Consider the following 21,574-nt stretch of genomic DNA (forward strand, 5'->3'; position numbering starts at 1 on the left):
TCACCCATCTATGTCCCAGCTGAAGAGATGGTGCTTCACGAGCATGTCCTGCACCCCCTCCTTCAGTGGCTTCTTCTCCTTCTCCTGCAGGACAACACAGAGATCTGGGTCAGTGCACCGCGCCCAGAAAAGGGGAGGTTGTGTCTGCAGGCAGAGCCCAAGCACGCCAAGGTCTCCAGACTTCTGCGCTTCCCACCTCCCCGCAGCTGAAACAGGGAGAGGCCCTGCGGTTTGGAGAGCAGCAGGGAAGGGAGGGACCTGCCATTTCCCTCTGCCCCAGCTAGGCAGGGGCAGGCAGCACCCTCTGCCAGCACTGCCATGCAGCACCTGGGCAGAGCCTGCCTGGGCAGAGAAAGCGGCCCCATCCACAGCCTCTGGTCCCGGCTCCTGGAGGAGGGGAGGCAGAAGCCTCCAGGGAGGCAGAGGATGGGCTGGAGCACAAGTGGTAAGCCAAGCCGTCGGCTGAGAGAGAGAATGAGAGATGCCACCTACTCACCTCCCTCTTTATTGGCAGCTCCCAGTCCTGAGAGAGGCTGAAGGCGAATTTGCAGAGGACTCTGCAATGGAAGAGAGCGATGGTAACACACACGTGCGCACCCACCCAGGTCACAGCCCCAGCCTGTGCTGCTGCCCCGGGGCACACAATTGCACTGGCTCCTCAGCTCATCCCAGCACGCCACTAAGCTTAGAAGGATGGAAATCCTTGTTTGTTGGTGTTGAAATGGTAGCACCAGCCACTCATCCCGTTTCCCTGTCCTCTTTGGGCTTCAACATCCCATCAGGTCCAGGCTGGAAAGAGAAGCTTGAAGCTGTGACTCAAGTGCAACCCCTACAGAGCCTGACGCAGCAGCGCAGGGAGGCACAGGCAGTCCTCGACTCCGCTGACAGACGTGGCTGAGCATGCAGCTGGCAATGGGGGGTTGCAGGTTCCTCTCCAGAAAGCAGACTCCTGCCAGTAGCACCTCAGAGTTTCCACACCCCTCTCTCTCCCCCTGGAGTAAAGAGAAGTGTCCTGACCCCCATGCACAAGTGCTGCACGGGGATGACATGTGGAGATCCCTCACTGGACCTGGCTCTAAAAAGGGGCTGCAGCCACAGCCGCAACCCTCTCCCTAGGACAGGGATGCAGCGCTTAGACGTCCTGGCAACAATCTCATCAGTCCTTCGGGCTCAGGGTAAACTCCTGCGTGGGGGTCTCCTCCAACTCCTGCAGCAGGGAGGGAGCCGAGGCCCCTCCACAGGAAGCTGACTGGGAGAAATATGGCATAAGCCTCCGCTCCTGCTCCCCACAAACCTGGGCCCAGCCGTGAACCAGTCCCACTTGGTCCTTCGGCTGTGCTGAACTAGCATGGCCCCCGTGCACAGGACACCGCAGCACAGAAGTGGAGGGGACTCGCTTCCATTCAGCGGCAGCAGCACAAGGAGAACAGGGCACCCCCAGCCATGTACACCCAGGTCTGCTCCCTGCTACAGATGGTCCCACTGGGGCCAGAGGCAGCCGGGCCGTGCAGACAAAAAGCCAGTTCCCGCAGGACGGCAGTAGCGGCAGGGCTGGAGTGGCAGTGGTAGGGGTTTGCTCCGTGGCCTTGCAGAATGCAGGAAGGCCAGCAGCACGCAGTGTGGATGTGTGCCCTGGGCTCCAAGCAATGTGCTTTGTACAAGCTCAGCCACATTCAGCCCCTGACACCACTCCCTTGCTCAACCAGGAGTCAGCAGTGAGTGACTCCTTCCCAGCCAGTGAGAGCCAGACTTGTCTCCCTAGCACATTCCCTGTTCCCTGCTTGGCCTCAGAGTGGCTGGCAGAGGACCTGGAGAGCAGAGGGGTGGAAAAGGCAGTCTCTCGCCATTAGAGTAGGTGCAGGGCACAGCAGGAGGTTGCTGGCAGGCAGAGGCTGCCGCTTGTCACGACAGCTCCCCAGGAGCCAAGCTCTGCTCTTGATCAGGCAGAAACAGTGCATCACATTAAACTGTCTAGACAGCTGCTGCTGCCTCAGCACACAGAAGGAAATCACTGCAGCAGGGATGTGTGGGCAGCCCATGCTGCTACTCGCTGGAGAGGGTCCAAAGCCAGTCATAGTGAGGGCCACCTCCTGCAAGGGAGGAGGAAATCCACTCTGGACCCTGGCAAAGCCCAATGGGACAGACTCACCTCAGCTCACATTTGATCTGCACCCAACCGGGACTGCGCAGGAATGACCAGGGATGGAACCACTTCTCCACAGTCTGCAGGCTTGAGCACAGCACCTCCAGCCACAGATGGAGCACCTGCTCGCTGCAATGATGAGGTGGAGGCATGTTAATCGGCTGAAGCCAGGGAAAGAAGCCCCATCCCTTTGGGATAGTCTATTCTCAGCCCAAGCCTTGACCCCAGCCCACAGTCCTGTCCCCAGTGGGAACAGGATAACCCAGTAAACTTGTGTGAGCCACTTCATGCAATGAAAGCTACTTCGTCCAGCCAGGAGCCAGACCAGCACCATGAACACGAAAGGAACAGGTTGTACTCAGTGGCTGCAGTGAGAGGGAGAAAAAGACTCTGGGGCCTAAGGTAAACTGAAACAAGCTGCTCTTGAGCCCGCTCTGCCCCCGAGCCCGCTTTGCCCCCTCCCAAGCTCCTCGCACACCCTTCCCTCCACCCAGGGGTATCAGGACCAGATGACTCACTTGAGTCCAACGCAGATGAGGGAACGAAGCTTCACGTCCATCTGTGCGTGTGCAGCATCATGTGTCATGTTCACAGCTTGAACTGCCTGCAGGGTGGGAAAATGTGGTTACCACCTTCTCGGCTTAGCCTCAGGCTGGGCTGGGCAGCCATTTCAGCAACACAGCCAAACACTGTCCTCCCCAGAGCTCCCCACCCTCACCCAGTGCCACCTGCAGCATCAGAGGGTCCAAGCCTTCCTGATGGCTTCCCCTTCTGCCTTTCCCAGGCATCTAGTGTCTCTACTGCTTCCCAACAGGGAAGGTCTGGGAGACTCTCAAGCACCTCCCTGGAGAAGGGCATCACCCTTCAGCAGCCTCCACGGGAAACTTCCCCACATCAGGAGCTGGGCTCTGGCTGGGCTTGGGGCAGCACTCACCCGGTAAAGCAGCTCCTCTGGAGTGAGGACTTTGCCATCTTCATCAAGCCTGCAAAGATCACAGCAGAGAGCTAGCTAGCTCCAGAGCCACCCCAGGCACAAGCAGGCCTTTCTCCCTCCATGCCCCAACAGGTCTCTTGCAACTGCTGAGCCCACAGGTGATCCTGCAGCCATGAGAGAGCAAGATAGTGCCCCAGAAGCAAACACAGGAGTGCAAGGAATGGGGAAAAGCTGCTGCCAGCCCCAAGTCAGCACGGGAACAGCAACCTGCTGACACCACACCCACAGGATGACGGGGCAGACCATGACCTTTCCCAAGGTGAAGAGCAGCAGCAGTTGGGTGAGCATGTGGGAGAAAGGCACAGACCCAGCTGCTTGGTGTCAATAAAGTGGCCTTACCTGTAAGTCTTGCAGAGAACAAGGCGAGAATATACAGAGTCAAAGTCCCGTTCCACCTCCCGGCTTGCAGCCTAGTAAGGCAGAGGACAGTCAGTACACTCTGTCCCCTCACCCCAGCCCTCCGGCAACACTGCCCCAGGAAGGGAACTGAGGCATCTCACCTCTTCAATGAACAGCCAGGGATGGCAGGGCCCCCCCAGCAGAGATGGCTTCTTCAATCCATGTTCAAATATGGACTTCAAGGCTGGACACAGTGTCCCTCGCACCAAGTCCGTCACCCCTTCTGTGACTGAGTCATCCCCCGCGATGGAGTACTGAGGAACATGAAGAGCCAGCTCTCAGCATACTGGCAAGAGGGCAGAGCATGGAGGTGGTCCGCTCACCTAGAGCTTCTCTGCACACACCTCTTCCACTCCCAGGCACCCACCAGACCCCCTATCTTAACCCCTTATGCTCTTGCAAGTCTTCCTCGGTTCAGTGCTACTCCCCTGGGATTTGCTGGGACACCAGGACCTTTGTGCTCAGGTGCTGCCCAGGAGACCGCACAGGTGACCCAGCACCATCCTGGCAGCGTTCAGCATGTAGGAACTGCTGTGGTTTTGTGTGACGCTGACTGAGATGACGTAAGGAGAAGGACTTGCACTGTGGGTCTCTGGGACTCTGTAAGCTGCTAGAAGTCAAGACAAATGAAGGTAGATAGGAACTCTGAGGTCAGCTGGCACACCACCCCGAGGTACCACCTTGACATACTGTTAGCATGAAGGATATTCCAAAATTAGGATGAGTGGGATTCTCTCTATCTCCACAGTTGGGAGGAGAACTGCTCAGCAGTACTGGGTGTGTTTATACACAGAGGTCATCTGCACCTAAGGAACCACCCCTAAGAAGAGGATAAGGAATCAAGTGAGATGTCAATAATGACATCTCTCTAGGGGGTCTCAGGTCTGCCTTTGAGCCCTTCCTCATTCTCCAAATGCTGACGAGAGGGAGAACAGGGTCTTTTCCACTTCCTCTGAAAATTGGCTAGGCCAACAGCTGATGATGTTTGTCTCCTATCCATTACCCCAGCCTTGGAGCCATTATTTAGGTATCTGCTCTAGATAGGTGGCATCTCACCACTGCCAGCTGTGAGAGGAACTGAGACGGAGTGCCCCCTCAGGCACAGCTGCCTGAGGAGAATCCACTGTGGTGACCACAAAGCACGAGCAGGACCCACAGACATAGCCTCAAAGGAGGAACAGAGCACAGGCAGCAGGGGAGCAGGCAGAAATGTTGCCCACAGGATCCTGCTGCGTACCTGCCTGGCTGTTTCTCAGCTTTCCCAAAGCTCATCTCCAGGCGCCTCACAAGCCCAGGCATCACACTCAGTTGCCCCCTGCAGCCCTCTGGGGCCCTCATTCTCCGCTAGATCGGCATCAGGAATTTGAGTAAACAGGCTTAGGAAGATAAGCTGCTTTGATCACATCACTAAGCGCTCAATAGCCAGAGAGAGCAAACAGACTCAAGGAGGGAAAACCGTGCCTCTTTTCAACTATGTTTTTTCAGTTATGACATGACTCTTTCTTTTTTTTGTCCTTGTTGTGGGTTGTTTTTTTTAATTACCTCTTTACTCCGCTCATCCAAGATCTCCACAAATTTTGCAGGAAACCAACCTACAAAGAGTGGACAAAGAGGTGAGCCTGACACAGACTCTGAGAAACCTCTACACAGACAAGACTGGAGCTCAGTGGAAGCTGAGAATAAATGAGAGTTCATAGGGCGCAACCCCAAAGAAGAAAGCAAGCAGCCTCAAAAATCACAAGAATTAAAGCAACTGCAAGAGGAAGCAAATTACAGGACACTGCCCACAAGCAGCAGAGATGACATGCACCCAACAACCCTGTGCCAGGAGGATGGAGCCTAAAGTTGCTGTTTGCAAGAAGTAACCAGGTAGCTGCACCACTGCTCTCAGACCCTGCTTTAACATTCCCCTTGGCCCCAGCAGATGCTCTGGGTAACCGGCAGAGCCTTTGCTGCAAATGTACTAGAGCAGTTGCTGTGGATGAATGGATGCTCTGCACCTGGCCCCACTCTCCCCAGTGCAACCCATCCTGCTCTTACCTCTCAGTCCATTCAGCTCTCCCACCCAACAGTGCTCATCCTTCTGGGAAATGATCTGAAAAACATGGAGTAGAAAACACTGGTTGAAGAGAGTGCAACTGCCTGGCTGTGTGTGCACAATGAGGAACCACCTTCTTCTGAACTGTTTGGCCAATGTTCTCTTCTCATGTGGCTCAGGGCCTTCAAGGGCAAAAAAAAAATAAAAATCTATTGCAAACACAACACTATCTCTGTTTTCCCCAATTTCCAATGGGACACCTACAGCTAAAATGCAAATGGATGCTTTTACAGTCTTACCACAGTTTAGTACGCAGTGTTAAACTGGACTCAGTTTGGACCAAATCAATGTTTTGCTCAGCTGTATGGCAGCCAGGAAAGGGACTTCGTGGTTGCATTGAGAATGACCCACAAGACAACACAAACAGGAACATACTGCCTCATCCCCAGGCAGCCCCCAGAAACACCATCTGCTTCCCTTGGACTCCTAACTGGGCTCTGAGCTGATCTCCTCACTTCTTTCCCTGCAGAAGAGACAGCGCAGCATCCCAAATAAATTGGGTCTGCATGGTCCTGCCCTGGCCCCTGTCTCATAGACTGACGTACCGTAATGATGTCATTCTTGCGGAAGCCCAGCTCATCATCATCATGGCGCTCAAAGTCTAGTAGTGCCTTAGCTCGTCGTCGTCGGTTGCGGGAACAGGCCACATAGTTCTCATGGTCCCGCTGGTGGCTCTCCATGCTGTAGTCTGGAGTCAGATCCTAGCATGCGTGTGGATGAAGAACAAAAAGAAATGAAAAGCAACAGGTGACTCCCAGCTGATCTGCCAACACTTGCAGGACCCTGTTCCCGAACCTCTTCCTTCTCCTAGCAGGTAGATGACCTCTCAGCACAGCCCTCACCCTCCACCCATTACACCTGGCATGTTCTTCCTTGAGCCCACACTCCAGAAGCATTTGAACAGCCCTGTCCTGTGGTGGACACTCAACACTCATGCTTCGAGCACACGGCAGTGTAGATCCAGCTGTTCCCACTCACAATGCTGCAGTTCTTGGGATCCACACACTGGAAGTGCCGTGCCACCTGGAGAATGGCCTCACGCAGGTCAGCCACCAGCTCCGTCTGCTTGATGTTCTTGGCTTTTAGTGCCTCCAGATCATCATCCCCTGGGGGAGCCCACACAGCCAGAGGAAAGGTGAGGAAAAGAAAACAAGTATGACGTATTTATTTTTTTGTTAACATTAGAAATCATCAATTCTACAGAAATAAAAAAAGAGCCCGACATTAGAAGTGCCTACACTAAGGTAGGTATTACTGTGAATCTATTCAATAATGTAAATGACAAATACCACTTTAACTCTCTCAAATTTTAAGCAGCTGGTATTTCAAACCACATATGGAACGGGAAGATGTCACCTTTAATCTGTCGGGACACCTCCATATACCATGGTACTGCGTACTACTTTAGAGAAGTATCTACGCAGTATAGAGATGGCTGAATGGTGGGACACAAAATTAGGGAACTTTCAAAAATTCTCTTCAACTGAAATTCTGTTGAAACTGAAACAGCTTTTGGTTGAACTACTTCTGATTTCTGCATACCTCACAGGCTGAGAGCATCTTCTTCACTGATTCTTGAAAAAGATTTGAAAAACCAAGACAGCTCATGTTCCTGTGTCAGTTTAGAAGTCAGAGCCATGAGAGAAAAGCCACCACCTACTTAAGACTCGATCTCCCTAAGAGCCAGATTTCAAACATTTTGAGTGTATAGAAATGGTCGTAAGTACAAAACATCTTTCAGCTGTCACTAATTCCCCCAGGAGTTTTGACAGCCTATCTCAATTTATGCAGAAAGACACCTAACAGGATGGATTCTTTAAGCAGTTAATGTACCTGAATGCCTTAAAAACTGGGTACATGATGTTTGGGAACAATGAACCATTTGCTGCTTTTTCTAAAAAAATTCAGTTTGCTTTAAATTCAAAGTGTATTTTCATACATCTGTTTTTGCTGAAGATGAGGCAGCTTGATTAACAAAATCAACATTTAAACCAGTGCATTTTTCACTGAACTCTAATTTTTATACACGCACAGCTTTTATGCAAGGCCCAAGTAAATCATTGGCTTGCAAATTAGTACTCTGCTTATCTTCTAACAGCATGATAGAAACCAATATGAATAAAGTGTGGCCCGACCTACACAGATGCTGCAACAGCTATATACACATGAAGCTTCTACTTATTGAAAAGTGATTAACAGTATCTTTTAATCACAAGTGATCCTAATTAAAATACTAAAACTTAAATAACATAAATAGAAGCACAAAAATAGATTTAAAATTCTTTTTATAATTGTTTTCTATTTGCTAAATTAAATTATTAGAGAATCAGACACACCAGAGAAAAGTGAACTTTGCTTCTGGACTAGAAAAATTGTAGGGCACACTTACTCCCAGGCCAAGTCATGAAAATTAACAAAACCTCCTCCTCAGTGGCCAGGGGTAGGAAATAGAGCATATAAAAAGTCTCACTACAAATTCAGAGATACAAAGATTGTAAACAGATAGGTGATCCCGCAGACAGCGGGGATTCCCAGAAAATTCATGTTGCTAAACCAGAATGTGACTAAAGAAGAAACTACCCAACCACAGCTCTGTGGGCTGCCCTCATTTACATAGATCACCGATTCTTTCTGTCATCATTTCTTCTGGCCGAAATACTGTGATCCTCCCTCTGTACTCAGATCCACCCCACTCAAACACAAGCAGGAGATATGGGAAGCAAGTTCCACACCCACCCACCTTAGAATACACATGATACAGAAGAAAGCAACTGGGGTTTCCACCAGATTCACCCCACTGCACCCAACATGCCTGCATGTACATTTCCAAAACAGGAAACCAGTCCAGGATCAGCCACATGTGAGGAGCCTGCAATATTTTGAGCCTGCAAAGGCTGACTAGCCACGTAGTTGTGCAGAAGAAGACTAGCTCTCCTACATTTCCTTGTTGCAATGTCCATCCAACAGGAAAAGGGCAAAGCGCACATCTTGTTCTCTGCCAAACTACTTTTTGCCGTTTCTTCTTTCTATTCCTTCATTAGAAATCTGGTCAAACTCCCTGAATCTCAGCTACAGAAAGCCCTGGACAACCTGATCTAGCATAAGTAGGAGCCTGTCTTTGAGCAGGACAGGCTGGAGTACAGACATCTAGAGGTCCCTTCCAAACAGTGCTCCTGTGATTCTATGACTCCTGTCTAAGTCACAACCAAATCTGCATTCACTCTAAGGAAGAAGAATTAAGTTCCAGGTAAGTTCTTACTCCCACCCAGACAAGGGCTATGTACCAGCTTTACACAGTAATTATCACAGACAGCAGACTTTACAGTTAATGTTGCTTGATAGTTCCCGGTATAAGGTGAATTTATCACATCCAAGCTTTCCATCCCCTCGCTTAGGCTGAGGGTTTCCATTCTAGTCATCTGCTGCAGGGTGATAACTTCTTTATTTTAACCAATGTTTTAATTACTAAGAAAATGGTAAAAACCATGACAGCCACTGTACAGAAACCCCACTAAAATGAGAAAACACTATCAATCATCTCGGTTCTACCATTGATAAACTTCAAGTTCAAGCTTCAAAATGTATCTTTATGCGTGGGTATAACTTGCTATCACTTTCATAAAGTTTCTCAAACTTGGTCAAGGAGACTATTTGAGACACAAGAAAGATGCATTTGGCAGCTACGTTCCCTGCAGGTTCAGCGTGCACTGACTGTATAACATCACATACAAGAGCTCCGAGTTTAGGTTGCACAAGAAACTTTCCTGCATTTCTTCACTTCTGCATGCTTGACTTTCCAGCTTCATTGGTCTTCTACCATAACTTTTATATGTAATGCTGTATGTGCTTGTCACAAGCCTGTGACAATATATCAGCTTCCTGAGAACATCAGAAAAGCTCTTCTCTGAAAAGACCACTAAAACCCAGTTTTAGATTTATTCAGGCCATTTCAACCACAGCAGGAAGACTATCTGAACCCTGTAAATTCAGTATGTTGTCTTCCTCTGGAAAAACTATTTCTGTGGTGAGACATGGTAATTTCAAGAAAGCTAACCATTTGCAAGGAGGCTGATGACAGTGAAGCTTATAATAGAAAGGGCTATTATGGAGTCACAGAAGGAAGTTACTGTTAAACCCATGCAAAACCTATTCTGGCCCTGTGCTTTCTGGACATACGCTGGCTTAGATCATAAGGAAAGAAAATGAGAACTCAAAAGTGTTCACAACATCAAACTGTCAGAGTAAGTAAGGGAGAATATCAGTGATGTTTGTATTTACACATTTTGGTGAGTGACACATTGGACCATCCTGCCCCGTCTCAGATCTTCAGAGATGTTCCTGAACTGAGCAGAATAAGATCAGGAGAGTACAATATCCAGCCTGTTGGATATTGAGTACAATATCCTGATTGCCAGAAAATGTGTTTGATCTGTTGGTCAGTGCAAGGAGGACGTTACAGCTAGACCGAGCTACAGCCCGCTGTCAGTCACCATTTAAGGACTAACTATCTAACCTAATATTCACTTTCGGAATTCAGACCAAAGCAAGCAAGTAGAAAACTGCAGTTCTTCCCTCTCATCATTCAGTTCTGGCTCCCTTCTCTTCCTCTGTCCCAGTGTTTCCCTGCTTTGCTCAGTCCCCTCTCTCCTAGGCTGCTATATCCATCAGCACCACATGAAAGGCATGGGTTTGTCCTTACCAAAAAGCAGAGAGGTGATACCAGATTTCCTGCGCTGAGTCCTGCGCCGCACAATCTGAAGGAGAGGGAAGAGAGAGAACAAAGTGCAAACATTAGGACAGATTTCAGAAATAAAATAAAGCAATCCTCCACACAGGTCAGCTCTAGGCAAGGGGTCCTGACAGCTACCACTGGAAGGGGCAGGGAAGTGAACTGGTGATTTTAAACAGGAGTTGTTCAAGTCCTAACACAATGAATCAGCACTACTGCTTGATCTGCTCCATGTGCAACAGGTTATTTATAGCTCAATTATTACGAAAGCATAATTGAAGTTCAAGAATCAACCATGATTCAAGCGAATAATTTTAGTTCTAATTCTACTTGTTGCCAAAAACAGTTCTACACGTAAATATATATAGATTTCTAAGTGGATGCCTATTACATTTTAGAATTGGAGGAGTATCTTGTGATTAGCACGCAGATGAGCATCAAGAACATATATTCCACACAGTCTTGACAAACAGGAGCTACTACATCTGCAACTGCAGACTGTAGTCCAAGATTAAAAACAGGTGCATTTTTGATTCAGCTTCCCAAAGGCTGCTGCTGTTTTCTGATGCTACCTTCCAGAGTTATTCTAGTGTATCAGTTTCTTACTAATGGATTAACTCCAGTTCCTTCTCTACATGCAGCAAGCAAATTCTGCCAAAAGTATATGTTGTTTCTTTTAGTTTCCAATAATAAAATGCATCACTTTCCATCATAAGTCTCATTAGTGATAATTACAATCAATGTCAATATCCCTTTCACCTGGGGATTTATCAACCAGTACAGATCTGGCAGCATTTCTTTAGTACAGACCTCCCCCTCAATTCCCAATACCTTTTCTCCACTGGATGACAGAGTCATCCTGGAGCCAAAATCCTCTCAGACAGGAGGATCTCCCGCTCACAAACAGCAGTTGGGAGGAAACACATAAGGGAATGCCAAAAACGGAGCAGCAGAGGCAGATGGGACTCTGTGCACTCACTTTGGATAAATTGTTGACAGTGGAGCTGGAGTTGAGCAGCTGCCCTTGGTCAGCAATGAGGTAGGCCAAGTGTTTGCGACGCTGGGTCTCCACGGCCACATCTGTCAGCGAGCCAGCCACACGCATGGCCTCCCGCAGCAACACATCTGCATCTTCAATCTGACTTGGGATGTCCGAGAGTGTGTTGAAGATTGAGGCAGAGTTCTCAGACTGGATTAGCTCATCCTCCTGCAATGATGCAATCATTTTGCCACACAGAACAGTGAGCATGACAGCTATGCTCATGGGGCTGCTAGATGTACACATTCAGTGTACAGTCTGGGCCAGAAACAATGCAGGTACAACTAGATAATTCCATAAAAACTTCAGTAGGAAGAGTTCAAGCTACCTATAAGAGGGGAACAGCATCTTTTACTACTCTACTGCACTGAGATTTGCCCCCAAAATTCTAGCTGCCATGTTTCTGAATCACACCATCCATCACTGAAATGAAGTCAAATCAGCAAGGAAAGACAAAACAGAAGCTATTCTGCACTTGCCACCAAGACTGGGCACAGCAGGGATCTTGCTGGGGACAAGGGAATGGAAGCTGCCGAGTCCCACACACTATAGAGCGCCTACCATGTCAAACTGTGCTCCATGTTCCTCTTACCTCCCAGCAGGCCCACCCTCGCCCTTCACACAGCAAGCTGAACCACAAAATTATTTTTTGCATGAAAAGGAAAAGATCAGGTGGTTAAACGTAAGCCAGCCAAATCAAATGTAGTCAGGACAATGCTAATCTCTTGGAGCATTCAACAGTGCCATCAAAAGCTCCCCAGATGACCCCAACCTCGGCTTTATATCTCTGCTCAGAGATGGTGCAAAATCAAGAAGTATCTTGGTTTAGGTAAGATGGACCCTCAGATTGGGATCTAGACTGAATGGAAGGGGGCAGCTGATGGGGTTTAATTATGGGGGAACAAACGAGGTAGCCAGGGGAAACAGCAATCCCTGAATCCTGTGAAGTGCCTTGGAAGTTCTTCACAGCCCCCAGTTCTGAGGAAGGCAGGAGATCAACTTCCAGAGCATGTTCCCAAACCATGCACAGGAAGTGGATACAAAACCTTCTTGCCCCTAAAACTCAAACACCAAAGTACTATAAAGGACGAAGAGGAGGTGGGAATTACCTTCATACTGAGCATGCCCAAAGTGAGCTGGAACAGCACCAGAGAGCCCTGATAGAAGAAGAGGTCCCAAATACGTAGCAGCAGCTTGATGTGGACAACACTAGCAAAAGAGGTGAGGAACCAGTGCAAGGTGATCAAGGAGAGCTCTGTGAATAGATATACAGAAAAGAAATATGACAAGGGAAGTCAGCCAGCCAGCGAAGATGGACTCTCCTAAGTGCTCTCCTCCCAGGTCAAAGATGACCATGCACTGCCTCCAGGGCCAGGATATTTGCTCGTAGCCCTGCTGCTCTGCATTTCTGAAAGAAGAACAATTTTTGTCTGTGTCACCCTGGCAAGAAAAGCTATGACTTCTAGGGCACACTTTTACCAATGTCGTGCTCCTGGAGCAGCTTGTCCAGTCGGGGCAAGTACTGCACGATGAGCTGTCGCAGGACACGCTGGTCAGTCTGCACACCCATCAGGGTGGTGCTGAAGTAGGAGGCAGGAACCAGTTCCTCGATGATAGCGCACATCATCCAGAAGGCATCTTCTTCCTCCAAGAAGAGCAGCAATGAGGCAGCCACCTAGGATTTTGAAGGAAGAACTGCATGTCCTAAGAGGAGCAAATCTCTTTCCCCACCTCCTGACATGGAGAGGTGGACCAGTATCTAGGTGACCAACATCTTCCTTGCTCTGCAGCAGCTCTCCTCAGTGATATGCCTGTCCCTCCCCAACAGACAGGCTGAATTCTTCCACATCTTTGGACATGTGGTGCTACTCTGCTCTCCCTTCCCTAGGAAAAATGCATGGAAGGTATTTCCCTTCAGCTCTTCTGGAGGCCATAGTGTCTGGCAGCACTGCCTCAAATCCCTTGCCGCAGCATAGCCACCACAGAAAAAAACAGTCCCTATGATAAAGACAGTCTAAAAGCAGGTTACCATGCCAGTGCCTTGGCAATATCCAATGTCTGGGTAGAGCCAGGCAAGTCCCCGTAGTATCCTGCGTAGCCGTGGCACCCCGATACTGTTCATGTTGGAGAAGCAGGCGTTGCTGGGCATCGTGCGGAGCAAGTCCTTTTCAATCTGTGAGAAAACCATAAGCAAGGACAGGGTCAGCTAGCAGCATCTGAACAATTGCTTTCTGCTCTCTGCACTTCCCCATGGCCTCTTGCCTCAGGGAAGTCTGCTTCCCCACACTCACGTGTAAGTCAGGCACCACAGATGGCCCTGTTCAAGCACCTCAGGTCAGTTTAACAGCCTTCACTGACATGCAGGAAAATGCCAGTGCAGATGGTGACTTGATGTCTCCCAATAAATACTTGCCTAAACTCAGCCCCTAGCTTCACCACTGAGAACAGCAGGCATACTGGCTGGGAATTTCATCTGCTTGGATTTCAAGCAAGGCTTCCTAACAAACCTATCCCAGAAAGAAGCCAACAACCTGGCCACATCTGTGACAGGGGACTTGAAGGTGAACAGCCCACAGATCTCCCTTGGGCAGTGTTGTTCCTCCTTCCAACCATTTTGAGCCTAGCTTCTTAGTGAGAGGTGAACATGTGCAGTTTCTTTTGTCATGGCCTTTGCCTCCTCCCACAAAAGGAGAGATCAGAGGAAGAGGGAAAACACCCTGTAACAGCCTTGTTGGTGTTCAGAGACTTTGTATTTGAGAGAACAAAGACAGTCCCCGGAAGCAGCTGCCACTACTTCAACAGAGGTGTATCTGTCAGCCTTTCACCCTTCACTTCCCTCAGTGGATATCAGGATGTCTGCTGAGATGCAACTGCAAATACTGTTTTCTAGCCTGCAGGTAGCACAGGTCCAACTGCTTCCCTGCTGTCCTTTTGTTGCTATTCCAACAAAACAAAGGAGAAATATGCCCAACAGGATTCAACCACACATGCCCTCTCAACTATCCCTGCTGTAGGTGGTAGGCAGACACCCCTTCCTCCTCATGCAGCAAATTTCGCCCTTTGTTCTCACTCCCTTGTGCCCAATCAGCACCAGGCAGTATCTCCTACCTGTTTGGCAGCAATGGTTTCATCATTAGAGCTGTTTTTCACAATATCCCGATATGACATCTCTGAATTCCTCTTCTTCTGCAAGGCCCCCGACAGGCGCATCCACAGCTAAGGGGGACAGGGTGAACAGAGATAGAAGTGTCACTAAGAGCCACAGAACGCCATAACCTGGCACCCTCTCAACCATGAGAAAGTGGTCTCGATCCACTGTCTCTTACTCCAGGTATGAGAGCCTGCCCAGAACAGGCAGCACTCTTACCTGTGGCCTCATGCTGTGCGGGATGCCAGCTAGCACCAGGGAGCGCAGCTTGTCTGAATGCGGTAGGGTGACCTCAATTTTGTCCCAGGTGAGATCGCCCACGTCATGGTTGTGTGTGAATTCCAGATGAGCCTGCCACTTGAGCCTCTGCTGTGGCTCCTCCGTCAGTGGGACCCCCAGAAGCTTGCTGGAGTTTGGCTCAGCACCATCTGCCTCAGCAAAGGGAGAAGAATGAAATGCAGACAAGGGAGAGAGAGAGAGAACAGGAGAGGAAACAAACATAGGGCAGGGTGGGGAATAGGAAGGCCATCCGAAAAAAGCACATTAAAAACATTCACGTCCTCCAGCCAGAGCAAAGCTTGGTTTTTAATTGTCTTCTCCATGCAGCAAATTTTATGGTCATAAGCAAAAGGCACTGGGACCTTGAAAACTAAGGAGCTGTCGGTAGGCTTCTAGTCTCTACTTACTCATGATTTAGAGCAGAGTGTGGCTGGAATTAAACAAGATCCCGGCAGCAGTCATCCTGCTGGGTTTTGTAAGGATCTGTAAATCAGGCTGACAAAAGCATAGCAAGCCTCAAAGGTGGCAAGCAGAAGCTATATGCTCATGCAAGTAATGAGGTGCAAAACATTAACTTTGGGGATATTTAATCACCAAAAAAGCTTTATAAGAACATTTCCAAATTCACAATGAGAGAGCACCTTAACCTGTGGCTGGCTTTCAAAAATAGATAGGCACAAGTACAGGTTTGACGTAAGGCACTCTATCTTTCATCATATAACACATCTCAACAATGCAGTCCAAACCTTTCTGCTGATTTTATAATACACAAGTCTATCAAATGCTCTGGCTGAAGAAAATCACTGTGTCCTGTCCTCATCTCCGGGTCACTGCTTCAAAGAGGATCAATCCTCTATGACTCAAGGGGCCTCAGAGTACACATGCAAACAACTTCTGCCCTTGCACTGTATGGCCTGAGCCCTGGAAACATCCTCTCAGAGCCCATAAAGCAACTTCTATGTCCCCTACTCCTTTCTCTTCCTCTTTGCAAAGGCAGCCAGCTGCTGTAGTTCAATGCCCAGCTGCAATAGTTCTCCACACCTCCTTCTACTTGGTCACTTGCCTCTATATCTTGCAGGAAAACTAGGATGTGGGTTTTGCCGCTACAATTTGTCCTACACTTTGCCAAGCTACTGGGATGGGTAGAACACAGACTGCTGCCACTCACCCTGGCCACGAGTTTTTCAACAGACAGCACATGTCACTGTGCCTGCTATCAGTCCTTACAGTGCTACTGAAAATGACAGAGACCCCACTGTGAACTGGGAAAGTTGCCCTTCCCCAGCATTCAGGTGCTAGTGGAAATGGTAAGTTCCTCTTAACTTTTCTCTCTCTTACCCATGGCACAAGCATACGGGGACGGAAGTGACTCTGTTCCATAGTCTGTAAGAGTCTATGCTCCAGAGTCCCATAAGGCCAGCATATCTAATGCACTTGATTACAATGGCAGCATATAGAAAGATGACGAAGGTGCATAGACAAGACCCAGCACAGAATGTCTGCACAATCACCCTGCCGTACTCGGAAGCACAGGAAGGGTTGGATGCAGGACAAAATGGAAGGGGGAGGGATGGGACTGGCTTTACCTTCCTTATCAACTCGGAAACCGAATTCATCATAGTGGAACTCTGGCTGCTCGATGGATTCTTCTTTCTGGGAGATGTGAGGAAGGAGAACAGACACTTTCACCAGTTTAGCACTGAACAACTGAACAGAGACATGTGGCTATTGCCCCATCCCACCACCATCTACACTGCGCCCTCTGAGCAACTAGACTCCTTGCCCTTTTATTTTCAGTGCCTCCCACAACAATTTCCAGGTGGGAAGGTGTTGCATCCCATTCCCATTTTGACTTCTCCATAGAAGTTGTGAAGCTCTGCCTTCAGACCCATGCAGATTTTCCCAGCGATCCTTTTTCCAGCAGGGCTTGAGCACAGCATCATATCAAGATCAGAACTCCCCACCTGGAGGGGCACACAGCCCTTCTCACAGACTGAGGAATCCACGCACACCAGCTAAAGTGGTTTCTACTGTCTGCATCTCTAACACAGCAGCCCCCTGTTACCTCTGCACACACGCTACAAATTCAGCTCCCTGCATTGCTCCATATGCTGTCTGTTGCTTTCAGATTTCTCTGAAAGACAGCAGGCAAAACTGGGATTTGCACCTATGAATCAAACCCAAATCATAAGCCAAAGGAAATTAAGGTCCGTGACCCAAATCTCAACTTTCCTCATCTGTGCTCGTGGTTGGCACTGGAGGTTGCATTCAGGCTTTTTTAAGGAGTGCAAGCCTACAGATACCTCCCCTTTCCTGCAAGCCCACCTGCCCTTCCTGTGGGGTCTCGCAAGCATTGCACCCAGGTAGTGCCTAAGAAGAATGCTTCTAGCATAGCTCTACAGTAAGTTTCATCCTGCTTCACTGGGCTCAGCTGCCTTCAGCAAACACTGTGGGCAAGTTACAAAATTCCACGGCTGCTTCCTTCCTTCCTGCTCTCCCCACCTGGTGACAAGACTTGAGGTTAGCATTTCCTGCCATGCACAAGCCATCCAGAGTAGCCTGATGGTGACAGAGACTCCTTTGAGGGTGTCAACATTTTTACAGTGGAGCAATAGTTGCAAAACAGCAGGGCAATAATTCACACAAGTATCTTTGTGCTCTGCAAGATCCTCTTGCAGGAGCCAGCATGCAGCTGCAAAACACATGAAATTTAAGTCGCAAACAAGCATCCCCAACCAAACTACTGGAGGACAAGCGCATCACTCCCTCCTTTGCCCTGTGGCTTTCAGAGACCACCAGAAATGACCAGGGTCCCTTCTGTGCAGAGCCAAAGAATACCCTTTCCCTGCCCCACACCGTACCTGTGTGTATTTTGCCAGGATCTCCTGAGGCCAAATGCTGGGAGTGAGTGCTGAGAAGGGACCCCCAGCAGAGGGAGTGTGATGGCCTAAACAGAAATAGATCGACACATAGCAGTGAAAATCTGGAAGGACTCCCTTCAAAGGTGCACAATTGATACAGGCTGTTTCAGCAAGAGAAGGACTCTCTCAACAGTTTGTCACTATTGCCACTCGAGACATTGAGACAGCTCCGACTTCACCAAGGAAGCAGGTTATTACAGATGTATTTTTCCCCTATCATAAAGCAAAAGAAGTAGAAAGGCAAAACAGAGTTCCCTGTAAGAAAGAAACTTCTGGGAAGAGAAATAGTTCCATAGCATCATATGATCTTTGTTCTGCTTGGAAAAGCTGCGCAGTCAGTGCCAAGCCAGGGGAACCATTATAAAAAAAAAAAAAAAAATTATTACGGAGAAGTAAATGCCTCTTACGGAGGCACTGAACCCTGCATCAGCAGCACCCCAGAGTTCCCTGAAACTTTGTCACCCAGGCACCAAAATGGGAAATCGGAGCCCTCAGCAAGATGCTCAACTGCTCCCTTTGCTCCAGAAGAGCTGGGATATTGCCAGGCCACATATAGAAAGCTGCAGCAATGAAAGTAAGCCTATCATGTTGGCCTTTTGTGTTCAAGATAAACACCTTTCCAGTCTCGGGTAGTGTCCCACTGAACAGCTTCCCTTGGAATAAAAGCAGACAAGCATGTCCCAGGTCTTCCACTGTACACATCACCAAGAAAAAGGTTGACTTGGTTTTGAAGTATAGTCTCCCTAAGGGTTATATGGCCTGAAATAACGAGCTGGACCAGGAAGAAAGGTTTAGACAAAAATATGGGATGGGAAAGTTGGCCACTGTAAGAAGGAGGAGATCTAGTTTCAGTAAAGCTTGTATCTCAGTAGTCTACAGTTGAACTCCAGTAATTCTTCAGCCTTCTTCCTGCCCTAGAGCTATCATTGTACAGCAAAAATCTCTCAGATCATAAAGTGAGCCTCACACTTTGGGGCAAAACTCAGCAAAATGGAACCAAGCAAATCTTATGAAAAATGGGGAAGTCAGACTACAATTCAACCTCCTTCTTCCTCTGTGTTCAAGGGCTGAAGCAGCTTCTGCACGCTTCAGCACAGGGTAAAAGAAGGAACTGAGCTCACTCTGAATGAAAAGGCATTTGGGTCACAAGGACTACGGCATTTGCCTCTCCCCCAATTTGACCAGACAGTATGTTAATGTAAGGAATGGCTCTTGGAACCAGTAACTCTTTTACTAAGTTGCAGCTGAAGAAAGAACAAGCAACCAAACAAGAAGATACTGTGTCCATTTTTGTCTGCTCACCTGACATTGCGCTAGGTAAGGCCAAGTAGCAAAGCCTGTCAGCAGGTCCAGAAATGCTGTTCTCAGGGGTGAGAAGTCACTATCCTGTTACAAAAAGAAAAAAAAGAAAAAAAAAAACCCACAAAGGTGATGAGAGAATTCAAGTAGCATCTAAGAACACGTTGGGGGACAGACAGACCCCTCATGCACAACTTCCCCACAGGAAAATTAACTCCCTTAGTAATTAAATTCCCCATAGGAAAATTAAATTCCAGAGACTGGAATTTTCTCTTGTTTCATACCTACCCATCAGCGAGAAAGAACACAATGTAATTTACCAAATTCCTTGTGACAGCAACAGCATTGCCAATTGAAAAAATGTCAAAAATCAAGTCAACTTTCATCATTTTCTCCATCACATATTGTGAGTCCCATATTTACAGAATCCCAGAATGGTCAGGGTTGGAAGGGACCTCTGGAGATCATCTAGTCCAACCCCCCTACCCGAGCAGGGTCACCTACGACAGGTTGCACAGGATGGCGTCCAGGAAGGTTTTGAATGTCCCCCGAGTGGGAGACTCCACAACCTCTCTGGGCAGCCTGTTCCAGTGCTCTGCCACCCTCAAAGTAAAGAAGTTTCTCCTCATGTTTAGATGGAACTTCCTATGTTTAATTATGAATACTAAAAGAACCACACCACACATCATCATTCCTCAGGGATTGGTACTGGGACCAGTGCTTTAACATCTTTGTCAGTGACACGGACAGTGGGATTGAGTGCACCCTCAGCAAGTTTGCTGACGACACCAAGCTGTGTGATGTGGTTGACATGCTGGAGGGAAGGGATGCCATTCGGAGGGACCTGGACAGGCTCGAGAGGTGGGCTCATGCAAAGCTCATGAGGTTCAACCAGGCCTAATGCAGGGTCCTGCACCTGGGTCGTGGCAACCCCAAGCACAAATACAGCCTGGGCAGAGAATGTCTTGAGAGCAGCCCTGAGGAGAAGGACTTGGAGGTGTTGGTGGATGAGAAGTTCAACATGAGCCAGAAATGTGTGCTTGCAGCCCAGAAAGCAAATTGCATCCTGGGCTGCCTCAAAAGAAGCTAGACCAGCAGGTCAAGGGAGGTGATTCTACCCCTCTACTCCACTCCGGTGAGACCCCAGCTCAAGTACTGCATCCAGCTCTGGAGTTTTCAGCACAAGTAGGACATGGACCTGTTAGAGCAGGTCCAGAGGAGGGCCACAAAGATGATCAGAGGAGTGTAGCACCTCTGCTATGAGGACAGGCTGAGAGAGTTGGGGTTGTTCATCCTGGAGAAGAGAAGGCTCTGGGTACACCTTATAGCAGCCTTCCAGTACCTAAAGGGGGCCTACAAGAAAGCTTACTTTCCTGATACCAGCTCACAGCAGATTTTTGTGGGGGTTTTCAAGGACAACAATGGAATAGTTCAGTAATCAGAAAGAGATATTTTGGACTTTAAGATCAACCTTAACTGTGTGTGGGAGGCAGCAAGGGCCACTTGTACCAAGCAGATAAAGCTGACTGGGATACATCAGTCACTTGCACTTACTTGGGAAAGAACCTGGGAGAAACTAACATTTGCACATCTGGGATGGGCTTTCCAGCTTCCCCTTTTCAGTAAAGGTACTTATGACTGCAAACCACTAAAAGAAGGAACCCCAGGGATTCATCCAGCAGGCCCTGTCCAAGTTGTTTATAGTGCTCAATAGCACAAGGTTATACTGCCTTTACATCTCAGTGAGCTTTCCAGAGAGCACTTGCAGCCTGGAAGTGGCTTGCTACAGCACTCCTAGATAAGCAGCTGTAAAACACTGCAAAAGCATAAAAGGCATCTGTGTCTGAGAATACAAATGATAAGGCTTCTTCTTCCCAGACTTAAACAGTTCTCTGCATGAGAAAAGCTGGCACGGATGAACAGATCTTCTGATACCAACTCTTAAGGCAAAAGCAAAAAAAACCACCAAAAAAACCCCACCCAAACTCACGAAAAAGTTCAGCTTTTATTTCTGAGAAGTAACATTGTCCACACAATGGCCAGTCGCTTACCCACGAGTTCTGTAAATGCTCTTCTACCTTTCCCATGACTCTAGCCCCACTTGTTCTCTTAGCACCAACTTTTACCTCAGCAGCTCAAGACGTTATAACAAGAATTACAAAATGAGCACCTGCACACTCATTTTACACGGGAACACACACAGCATGCACCCCACACAGGTTAACTTGCTTACAATACTAATTGCCCTTTCAACATCATGGTGAATGTATTTTGATGCTTTTTTTTCAGGTTTATCACTGCCCTGTGACCACAGCTGCTCTGTTCCTGAGTCTGCAATATGTCCTTCTCCCCTGCCTTCTCTCAGCCCAGTTAACCCTGTTTCCAGTGTCTTTTATTAGGAATGCAGTCACTGTTTCAGCCACGTGACATGTCTGCCATGCTTCTCATTACCTGTGCCCTGAACCTGTGCTCAGGGCCTCAAGTCTGTGAGTAGGGGTCCCCGTCGGTCATTATTGACCTTCATC

At 48.5% G+C, this 21,574-nt stretch overlaps 1 protein-coding gene across 1 annotated transcript; it reads right to left on the minus strand.

Annotated features, from left to right (window-relative positions):
• SGSM3 (small G protein signaling modulator 3) lies at window positions 1-19,139 on the minus strand. The gene is made up of 21 exons (XM_009895256.1): window positions 19,053-19,139; window positions 17,691-17,776; window positions 16,416-16,482; window positions 14,770-14,978; window positions 14,511-14,618; window positions 13,432-13,575; window positions 12,882-13,077; window positions 12,512-12,657; window positions 11,343-11,570; window positions 10,334-10,388; window positions 6,613-6,740; window positions 6,180-6,335; window positions 5,577-5,631; window positions 5,079-5,128; window positions 3,638-3,790; window positions 3,477-3,547; window positions 3,078-3,126; window positions 2,662-2,747; window positions 2,150-2,272; window positions 497-557; window positions 1-78 (listed from the first exon to the last, which is right to left on the minus strand). Exons 1-21 carry the CDS (start codon window positions 19,057-19,059, stop codon window positions 1-3), a joined length of 2,256 nt encoding a protein of 751 aa, XP_009893558.1. The 5' UTR covers window positions 19,060-19,139.
• Between the last annotated feature and the right edge of the window lie 2,435 nt (window positions 19,140-21,574).

This window comes from Charadrius vociferus, unplaced genomic scaffold (assembly GCF_000708025.1).
Source record: "Charadrius vociferus isolate BGI_N301 unplaced genomic scaffold, ASM70802v2 scaffold251, whole genome shotgun sequence".
Classification (NCBI taxonomy): domain Eukaryota; kingdom Metazoa; phylum Chordata; class Aves; order Charadriiformes; family Charadriidae; genus Charadrius; species Charadrius vociferus.